The sequence below is a fragment of the Sorex araneus genome, chromosome 3 (assembly GCF_027595985.1).
Source record: "Sorex araneus isolate mSorAra2 chromosome 3, mSorAra2.pri, whole genome shotgun sequence".
Taxonomy (NCBI): domain Eukaryota; kingdom Metazoa; phylum Chordata; class Mammalia; order Eulipotyphla; family Soricidae; genus Sorex; species Sorex araneus.
The window spans coordinates 218862318-218873377 of NC_073304.1; the positions used below are offsets into that span (position 1 = coordinate 218862318).

An 11060-nucleotide genomic window follows, 5' to 3' on the forward strand; every position below is an offset into this window, starting at 1 on the left:
TGGAGGGTGGAGGGCGGAGGGCGCAATCTCTAAGTCAGGTTGTAGGAGTAAAATTCCCTGCGGAGGTGAGAAGGATAAGACCCAGAAGATAAGACAAGTTTCAAATAATTAGAACCAGAGAAGATTGACAAGCCTTTCACAATAGGGCCTGTGGGAACAATAGGGTGGAAACTATTCTCAATCAATATCAGAAAGCAAAGGCCAATTTCCTTAGGACAGAGGAAAGCTTCCTCCAAACCAGGAAGTTCCTTCAAATAACCAACAACGGAGGAGGAAAAAGGAAAAAAAAAAAAAGAGCTAAGATTCAGAGCATGCCATTCCTGGAAAAGAAGACACAAATTACGGTTAGACCTATGAAAATGTTCAACCTCACTCCTAATAAGAAGAAAACAGATTCAGACTGCTGAGCACCACCAGGGGTAATTGCTGAGTGCACAGCCAGGAGTGACCCCTGTGCATCACCGGGTGTGGGCCCGGTGTGATTTGGGGCCAGAGTGATAGCACAGTGGGTAGGGCGCTTGCCTTGCATAAGGCCGACCCGGATTTGATCCCCAGCATCTCATATGGTTCACCCATGCACTGCCAGGAGTAATCCCTGAGTGCAGAGCCAGAAGTAACCCCTGAGCATCACTGAGTCATCATCATCATCATCATCCTGTTGATCATCGAATTTCTCAAAAGGTCTTAGTAACATCTCCATTCATTCTAGCCCTGAGATTTTAGAAGCCTCTCTTTACTTGTCCTTTCCAATGGTACCACATTGGAGGCTCTTTCAGGGTCAGGGTAATGAGACCCAGCATTGTTACTGGTTTTGGCATATGAATATGCCATGGGAAGTTTGCGAGGCTCTCCCATGTTGGGCAGGATACTCTCGGTAGCTTGCCAGGTTCTCCCAGAGGAAGAACTAGGCTATAAGATGTCACGTGCTTCCGAGAGCTTGGTTTTATAGTCTCTGGATGTTGGCCGTTGGTGGGATTACACGGCACCGAGGGCAGTCCCTGGGTGTGACTGCCTAGCTACTGGAAAATGGGGAATATGGGCAGGAGAGGCCCAGTCCCAATCCGAGCAGGCTTGGAGGTCTCAACCCTGGGTCCCACACACCTGGGTTCCTCTGCCGGTTCCTTCATGCGTGAGGCTCATCCGAACGTGTGGAGAGGGGCCTTGAGCATGGCTGTGGCTAGGCTCCGGAGGTCTTCAGCCTTGGGAGCTCTGCTTGGGCAGGGGAGGGAAACTGAAACCCACCTGCTCCAAGGGACCTCAGGGAAGACGGCCAGGCGTGGGGGACAGCACTCTAAGCCATCACTGAGTATAACCAAAAAAAAAAAAGATTTTTAATTTTTATTAATCATGGGGAAAGGGTTGGGCTACACCTGGCAGTGCTCAGAGATTGTTCCCAGGGCTCAAGAGATCATATATGGTGCTGGAGATCAAACTGGGGTCAACTGCATGAAAGGCCTGGTCCTGTAATGTCTTTCCAGCCCAAGTGGGATTTTTTTGAGGTGAGTCCACACTCACAATGCTTATCAGGGGCTATTCCTATTCTGTGCTCAGTGGCACAGACCCCTGGCAGTGTTTGGGGGACCATATGCAGTCAACCTCATGCAAGACAAGTGCCTGACCTCCTGTGCTATCTCTCTAGGCTCCATCAAGCCATTTTTAAAAACATGTCAGAGTGGTCAAAAGCAAAGGATGGGATTTACTGTGTGTTAGGAGTTATGGGGGCTGCCTCTCCATATGTTCCTGGCAGTAGTGAAAAATAAATATCCTTATGAACCTTCTGAATAGTGATTCCCAACTCTATCCAAATTTTAAATATGGGACATAACTCAAAAGGACCAAGTAGTTGAAATCAACCACAAGTGTGTGGGGGGTGGAGGGTAGGTAAGATACAGAAGAGACCAGTATGATAATAATAGCTAGGAATGATCACACTGGATGAGATCTGAGTGCTAAAAGTAGGTAAACGGATATTCCTGATAAGCTTTCATTATCTGTATTGCACATCACAATGCCTAAAAGAGGAGGCGGGGGAGGAGAGAGAGAGAGGAACAGGCAGAGAGACAGAAAGACAGAGAGACAGAGAAGAAAAGAGCTTGCAAAGAGTCAGGCTGAGGATGGAGTAGGGGTCATGGGAGGGAACCTGGGGACACTGGTGCTAAGAAATGCACCCTGGTGGAAGGGTGAAACACTATATGACTGGAACCTAATCATGAACAGCTTTGTAAGGGTCTATCTCACAGTGATCCAATAAAAAAAAATATTTAAACAAAAAAGGACCAAGTATATACTTTACATGCAGGAGCCCCGAGTTCTATTCCCACATCAAAGGTCCCCTAAGCACCACACAACAGTCACCCTAAACAACACTAACCATTTAAATACAGGGGCCTGGAGTGTGACAGGGTGATTGTTTGATATGAATGAGACCATAATTCCACACACACCCCAGCACTGTCTCCAAAGACACAACTTTTAGTGATCCCCAATGCCACAAGTGTGTGATTTCTGTAACACAACAGCCCACAGTGTGACCACGGGGCATCGCTACAACATCCACCACCAGCAAGGACAGAGAAGAGAGAGCTCAATATGACTCCCAGAGCCCTCTACTTCTACTACAGGTTGTGTACCTTGTAGACAGACTTATGGCATAAGACACTGGGATGTTCAACCTGGTACCCTTCATGAGAGCCAAAGACTGGAAACACCAAATAATCCATAATCTGAGAAAGTCCGACAGAAATACCAAGTGAGGGGCTGCAGAGATAGTACAGTGAGTAGGGTAGTTGCCTTGCACACGGCCAACAGAATTTGATCCTGGGTATCTCCTGAGCACTGCCAGACATGTCCCCAAGTGCAGAGCCAGGAGTAAGCCCTGAACATCGCCAGATGTGTCTCAAGAAAAGGAAGGAAGGAAGGAAGGAAGGAAGGAAGGAAGGAAGGAAGGAAGGAAGGAAGGAAGGAAGGAAGGAAGGAAGGAAGGAAGGAAGGAAGGAAGGAAGGAAGGAAGGAAGGAAGGAAGGAAGGAAGGAAGGAAGGAAGGAAGGGAAAAGACCAAGCAAGAGTGGGGAGGGGAAAAAATACAGTGATCCCTGAAAGGACCAGACTGCTCTGGGCTGGTAGCAGAACCAGAAAAATCAGAACATTTTTTTTTAATTTTATTTTATTAAATCACTGTGTGGAAGATTACAATGCTTTCAGGCTTAGGTCTCAGTTATACAATGCTGAAACAACCATCCCTTCACCAGTGCCCATATACCACCACCAAAAAAAAAAACCCACACAATACACCTCCCATCCCGCCCCCCCACCCCCTACCTTGTAACTGATAAGTTTCATTTTACATTCTGTTTACTTTGGTTACATTCAATATTTCAACACAAACCTCACTATTGTTGTTAGGAGTACCCCACTAGATTCAGACCTACTGTGAAGACAAATAAGGTCGCGTGGCCGCAGTAGCGGCCGCGCGGTTTTGAATTTCTGTACTTTAACAAGAAGTCCAGGGAGATTTCTTCCAGATATTCGATCATTGCAGGCTTGAAAACCCAATCTGTGGTCATCTTAATATGGCGGACACCGCGCCCTTCATCCCCGGAGAGAAAGAGGCGAGAGAGAGAAATACCTTTCCCCTCCTGGGCAGGCACGGGGCCGAGGCTTTGTTCTCAGGCTGGAGACATTCTGTGAGGAGTTGCCCATGCCGAAAGAGGTTTTGCTGGGTCTGGATTCACGCTTGTGCAGCTATGGAGAGGCCGCACATGCGTGCGGCCCCCGGAATCACATCTCGGCGGTGGGAGGGGCCGGTGCCTCCCACCTTCCCAAGAGCACCCTTGTGTCCTTTGGCTGCAGTTTTTGTCGTAAATCCCATCTGTGGTCGTCTTAATATGGCGGCCACCGCGCCCTTCATCCCCGGAGAGAAAGAGGCGAGAGAGAGAAATACCTTTCCCCTCCTGGGCGGGCACAGGGCCGAGGCTTAGTTCTCAGGCTGGAGACATTCTGCGAGGAGTTGCCCATGCCGAAAGAGGTTTTGCTGGGTCTGGATTCACGCTTGTGCAGCTGTGGAGAGGCCACACATGCGTGCGGCCCCCGAGATCACATCTCCAGAACATTTTTTTTAATGAATGGTTGGGAGTTACACATATAGATTCCACCTTTACCTGCTCGCTCCCAGGAAGCACACAGACACACCTGTATTTGGTTCAGATGGAAAGACACACAAGGAAGTGACAGTAAAGGCCAGTATAAAAAATTACTTTTATATGCCTCTAAAACATAGTAAAAATGAATGCTTTCTCATTGTATATTGTATTCGTCATGCATTTCCTCTTCTAAAAACTAAGGTAATACATTTGTTTAAAAAATAAGAGGTAAAAAAAAACAAGAGGTAGGCAACGGTGGTGGGACTGGTGTTGAATATTCAATGTAATCAAATATTGTGAACAATTTTATAAAAATGAAATAAATGAAAAATAAAATAAGATGTAGGCAGAAGAAAAATGCCTGCTGTACAATGGAAAACAAATTATCAAATGCTTCCTTTTCAGCAGGTCCGACTTTATGGGGGAGAAACTCCAAACAATAATAGTGAGTTTTGTTGAAATATTGAATGTAATCAAAGTAAAGTGAAAGTAAAGTGAAATTTATCAGTTACACAGGCGGGGGTGGGGGCTTAGGGGTATGGGGGGGCTAGGGGGTGGGGGGGTGGGGGGGTGGGGGGGAGCTATACTGTGATTCTTGGTGGTGGAATATGTGCACTGGTGAAGGGATGGGTGCATTGTATAACTGAGACTTAAACCTGAAAACTTTGTAACTTTCCACATGGTGACTCAATAAAAAAAAATTTAAAAAAAAAGAAAAATGCCTGCTGTAGAGGCAGAAAACGGGGGTGGGGGTGAGGAGGAAGTGGAAAGAGAGAAACTCGGACATTTGTGGTGGGAAATGTAGACCAGTGAAGGGACAGGTGTTGGAACATTATATGACTGAAATCCAATCATGAACAACTTTGTAACTGTTTATCTCAGGTGACTTTTAAAAAAATAAATAAATAAGAGGTAGGCACACACAGTTTCCATCTTGGAGATTTGCCCCTGTCTCAGACTGAGATATGTTCTTCCTTTTAGTTCAGAGCACATTCTCTGTCTTAGGGTTATCGCTCACTCACTCTCTCTCTTATTTCACTACCTAAAGCTATTCAAAAATAAAAAGGAGTAAAATAAAATGAAAATGCAAGAGGGCAGGAGAGAGAGCTCTGTGAGTTGAGCTCCTGCTTTATAAAGTGGGAGGCCCGAGTTCGAACCCCAGTGTCACAGGGTCCCCCAGCACAGAGGCAGGAGTAGTCCCAATCACCAAAAAAAAAAAAAAAAAGTAAAAATAAAAACTCAAAGGAGGAAAGACTTGGTCACCCAGCAACTCAAGGAAACTTAGACAGGCTGGGGGCCCAAGTCTGCAGCTGGAGGACTTAGCCAGAGAGACGGCAGCAGCGAATCCCGGGAGCAGTTCCCAGTTCCCAGCTCTGCCCAGAGCCAGCCCAGGAAGTGCCATCCGTTCCCTGGTCACCCGTCCATCTGCTGGGCTGTGCCCTGAGAAGTGCCAGGTGCACTTGCAGCGGGGGGGGAGGGGAGGGAGAGCCTCCCACCCCCACCCCACAGGCTGTGGGCAGGGAAGATGGGCCAGAAGGCCAGCCACCACCCAGACCAGCCACCACCAAACCAGCTTCCACCCAGACAGACCAACCACCACCAGGACCAGCCACCACCAAACCAGCCACCAGCACTATTGGTGCTGACAGTGACCGTGTACTGAGGCCCTGGTGGGCTTGGCCTCTGAAACAAGCCGCACCTCATAAGATGGTTATTTACCGGCCCTGGCTTTCTGCTTCCTCCAGGCAGCTGCAGTGCGGGCTGGGTTCACAGGTGCTTTTTTTTTTTTTTATAGGGCCCACACCCAGCAGCAGTACTTGGGTGGTGGGGGGTGGGGGGGACACACAGGGCCAGGGATTGTACCTGGCACATTCCCAGCATGTGCCCGCCCATCTGAGCTCCCTGCCCAACCCTTTGTCCTGAGTTTAGGAGTTTGTGTGCTTCCCTTTCCCTCCCTCTGTCACGCTGCTGCTGCTGCTGCTGCTGCTGGTGGTGGTGGCAGCGGCACGTAGCTGCAGCGTGCCTGAGGTTGTGCGCTTTTGTGGAGGCGCCGAGGGACAGAGCTCAGAGCCTGTAAGACAGGTGCTCCGCCGCTGCACCACCCCAGGGCACCCCCTGTTCTCCGGGGCCCTGCAGAATCCTGGGGACTTATCTCTGAAATGGGGTCGCCAACACAGATCTCAGTGGGTTTGTGCGGCTGTGTCCGAGTAGGGCCGACCCACAGGGGCTATCAGTGGCAGGTGGTCTTCTCTCCAACGGGCCCGTCTGTGCTGCACCCCCTGCCCTGCGACGGGGGTCCAGGAGGAAACCGTCTGAGCATCGGGGTTCCAGCGGGCGGTGCTGGCAAGGACGAAGGCCAGGGGCCAGGGAGGGCTGGAGTGGGGACCTGGGGACCCAGGTCTGAGCTTCAGTAGCGGGGGAGGTCTAGGTCTGTACTGCCATCAGGGAATATGTGTAATGGGGCAAGGGATGCCTGGGGGCTTTGATCGCGCCTCCCTACACACACACACACACACACACACACACACGCACATACATGCACACACATGCACACACACGCACACACGCGCGCGCACACACACACACACACACACGAACGCACGCACCATCTGTGCCCATGTAAAGCCCCAGAACGTAGGCTGAGCTGAGACTCCCCCAGAGTCTGAGTGCGTGGTGCTCCCCTCTCACTTCCCGGGCCTGTTCCCCCCAAGCCACACCTTTCTGCTGCCGCTTGCCAGGTGCTGGCAGGACCCCCAGGTCCTCAGCTCAGCTCTCCCCAGGGCTGAACCCACACAGGCCACACAGTGAGACGTTCCCGGACACCGCTCTCCTCCACCTCAGGCTCCTCCTGGTGCACCAGGCGGGACGGGGCTGGGGTGGGGAGTGGGGAGGGGATGGGGTGCAGCACAGGCTGGCGTGAAGCCCTGCCCTCACCTCCCTAACCGCCCCTCCTGCCAGTGCCTGGTGCTGCCCAGTGACTCATGCGGCCTGCCTGTGACCCCGCCGGATCTGGCACACACACACACACACACACACACACACACAGAGTCAGGGCCTCCTCACCAGCACACACACACAGAGTCAGGACCTCCTTCCTCAGCAGCGCACGCGTGTGCACACACACACACACACACACACACACAGTCAGGGCCCAGGCTTTCATACTTGCTACCTGCATGACTGCTGTCCCCCATCGTCTTCTCTCGCTCCTTAGGGTTTCTTTTCTTTCTTTCTTTCATTATATTTTAATTTCTTCTTTCTTTCTTTATCTTTTTTGTTTTTAGTGGGGGGAGAGGTTTGGACCACAACCGGTTTTGCTCAGGACTTACTCCTGGCTCTGCATGCAGGGATCACTCCTGGCAGACTCGGGGAGCCACATGGGGTGCTAAGGATTCAACCCAGTCATGCGCATGCAAGGCAAGTGCCCTGCCCTCTGCACTATCTTATCGCTCCAGTCCCTCTTCCTTCTTTATCTTTCTTCCTTCCTTGTTTGTCTTTCTTTTTCTTTCTGGTTCTGGGGCCATGCCTGGCAGTGTTCTGGACTCACTCATGGCTCTGTACTCAGGAATTACTCCTGATGGGTTTGGGGGACTCTATGGGATGCCGGGGATCCAGCCCAGGTGAGCTGTGTGCAAAGCAAACCACCCTGCCCCCTGTACGATCTCCCCAGCCCCATTAGGTTTCTTTATTGTTCTTATTTTCAACAGGGTCACACCCAACAGTGCTCAGAGGGCCGGGGACACACCCAGCAATTCCCAGTGCAGTGGTGCGTGGGGGCCACCAGGGCCATCCCCAGGGGTCTTGGGCAGGAGGAGCAGAACACACAGGACTGGGGTCAAACGCAGGGCCTTCCACATGCCAAGCACATGCTCTACTGCTTGAGCTTGCTCCCAGGCCCTCCTTACTTGCATTTCTTCTGGAAGTTCGTGGCCACCAGGGGTTCATCTGGAGTGGGCAGAGAGGGGACATCCCATTCCATCTGAGGTGCCTCGGTGAAATCCGCTCGGCACTGGGTCCGGAGAAATCTCCAGGGAGCTGCTGTCTTCCGGGATTCACTGCTGAGTCAACTTGCATTTCTTAGAACAACCTTGCGTGGGAGGGGGAACCACCCACGTAAAGATGAAGAGACTGAGGCCACGGGGGGCAGACCAGGGAACTGACGCAGAAGTCCCCTGCCTTGGGGCCAGAGCCATAGCACAGCGGAGAGGGTGTTTGCCTTGCATGCAGCCAACCTGGGTTCTGATCCCCGGCATCCCATATGGTCCCCTGAGCACCGCCAGGAGTCATTTCTGAGTGCAGAGCCAGAAGTAACCCCTGAGTGACCCAAAGTCACTGGGTGTGACCCAAAAAGCCAAAAAAAAAAAAGTCATTTAAAAAATAAATCACAGAAGTGCCCTGCCTTGAAGCACAATGTACCTTCCATTTACCCAGCGCCAGAATGGGCTCTGTCTGCAGGCAGCAGCAGAGCTGGGGTGAAATCTTCGGGACTCTCTGAAACTGTGTCTCCACACCCTCCAGGGACACCCAGAGGAGAATATAGAAGGGGGGGGGGGGGGGGAGTGCGTGCAGAGTGCAAGACTGCAAGTCAGAGGACTGGCAAGGAGCAGGTGGTGGTGGTGTCCACTTGAGAGTCAGCCACAGCCTCCAGCAGGACAGAGAGCCGGCCACAGGACCTGCCCTTGCAACACACACACACACACACACACACACACACACACACACACACACACACACACACACACACACACAGAGTTCCGGAACAGAGAGTTCTGAGCTGCTGCGCCCTTTGTCCTCAGTCTCCAACTCAGTGCCACGGCGCCTCCTGGAGGCCACACAGGGACTCACAGGCCTGACCAAGGCTCTCGGAGAGGAGAGATTTAAAGGGACTGTCCTCACACCCACAGCTCCTCCATTCTGAAGTTCTCTTCCTGTGTTGATCACAATAGTATTGATTGAGAGACAGAGCCTCAGGAGGGCTCGGTGTCCAAGATCTGGATTCCAGCTGTGTGGTCATGGGCTTGTGTCTTTCCCTCTCTGGCCAACAAAGCTATAGAAACTTTCTGTCTGAGGAAAGAAACCTCCTTTCCCAGCCCTAAGTTGCCATCTGTCTCTGAGCTTCTTAAACTGGGGTTTTGCAGCCCTGAATGTAGGGCTTGGGTGGGAAATCTTTTAAAATATGTTTTAGAATAGATTGTTTTATGATTTTTATCAGTAAATGTTTGTTTAATATGCTGATTTTATAGATCTAATTCACCTGAGGTTGTAAAACCCAGGTTGGAGCAATAGCACAGCGGTAGGGCATTTGCCTTGCATGAGACTAACCCGGGTTGATTCCTCAACCCCTCTTGGAGAGCCCGGCAAGCTACCGAGAGTATGCCGCCCACACGGCAGAACCTGGCAAGCTACCCGTGGCGTATTCAATACGCAAATAAAAACAGTAACAACAAGTCTCACAATGGAGATGTTACTGGTGCCCACTCGAGCAAATCGATGAACAACGGAATGACAGTGCTGACAGTGTGGTGTAAAGCCTGTTTCCGGCAAAAAGGGGCTGTGAGCAGAGAAAGGCCAAGAAACCTGGCCTACCAAATGCCAGATAATCTCACTCATCTATGATAAACAGAGATCAGACAAGGTGGAAAGTGCCACTACCACACAAGGGCAAACCCTCGGGTGTGGAGTTCAGAACTGAGAACGCTAAGTAAGAGGACATCGGGGAGAATGATGAGGTGGAATGGGTTTAACATAGGAACGTTGGGGCTGGAACAATTGTCCAGCGGGTAGGGTATTTGCCTTGTAGACTATAGACCTGGATTCATCTCTGGCATCTCATATGGTCTTCTGAGCTCCTCCGCTAGGAGTGATTCCTGAGTGCAGGGCCAGGTATAACCTCTGAGCATCACCAAGTATAAAGCACCCCCCAAAAAAAAGAAAACACAGGGACATCAAAGAGTCTTGGATATTTTGATAGTGGTGAGATCAACAAAACTATCTGTATCAACATTATTGAAAGCATGTGACCCAAAATAAAATGATTAAATTTTGTGTAATATAATGGTATTTTAATAAAATAATTGGCATACATAAAAAACACATGTTATTGAAAGCATGTGCCCCAAACTATAATAACTGAAAAAATTTTTAAGTTTGCCAAGGGGGTGAGGAGGATGCAGACACTTGTGGGCATAGAATAGGAAAGTTGTATATCTGGAACATTCATTAAAAGTATTTGAACCACTGTGCCTCCATTAGAATTGAAAAAGTAAAATTAAATGAAAAATTAAAATGAATTGGTTATTTAAAAAAAAGGCAGCAGCCCTAGTCTAGGGAACTCTCCACTGCCTTGTGTGTACAGTGGCCAGCAGGGGGTGCTACTGCCACGCTGTGAAGGATGAAGACGTTGGAGCAGGTTGGAAGAGCCTCCTCCAGGTACTGGACCAGGGGCATCCCAGGATGACCTTTTCATTGAACACCTTCTCCGAACAGGACGGTCTCCCAGATCACAGTTGTAATGGGATGAAGGTTGGGAAGAGAAGGGTGTTAGCCAGGAGCTTACAGTCAGGAAGTCCTAAAAGGCTTCACATCCCACATTCCTTACAAAGGGCTGAGAATGGTCCCACCAGCTGTGCAAACCCTTGTCCGTGGGCTCAACTCTGGGACAGTGATCCCCCACGAGTTGAGACCTGTCAGTGGGTCCCTGAACCTCTCTGAACTTCCGTTTCCTTCCAGAAGGACCAGTGGGAGAGTCCTCTCTGGGAGAGTCTTGGACTGGGGGCTCCACTCAGCTCCTCTGACTGCACAAACAGGAAGTGTGGGTCTCCCAGAAGCTCAGCATCCTCAGGGCAGCCCCCGGGGGCGGGGGGCTGGAAAGGTGGGGCCAAGCTTTCCCCCTCTAGTGGATACGAGACCAGTGTGTGTGGC

At 50.5% G+C, this 11060-nt stretch overlaps 1 protein-coding gene across 1 annotated transcript in view; it reads right to left on the reverse strand.

Moving 5' to 3' along the window:
* Positions 1–8136, reverse strand: part of KRT19 (keratin 19) — a 30023-nt gene extending 21887 nt beyond the window's left edge. The window contains exon 1 of the mRNA XM_055131910.1: positions 8045–8136. Coding sequence (XP_054987885.1) covers positions 8045–8118 — 74 coding nt within the window. The 5' untranslated portion in view covers positions 8119–8136. The remainder of the gene's footprint in view (positions 1–8044) is intronic.
* Positions 8137–11060: the final 2924 nt, after the last annotated feature.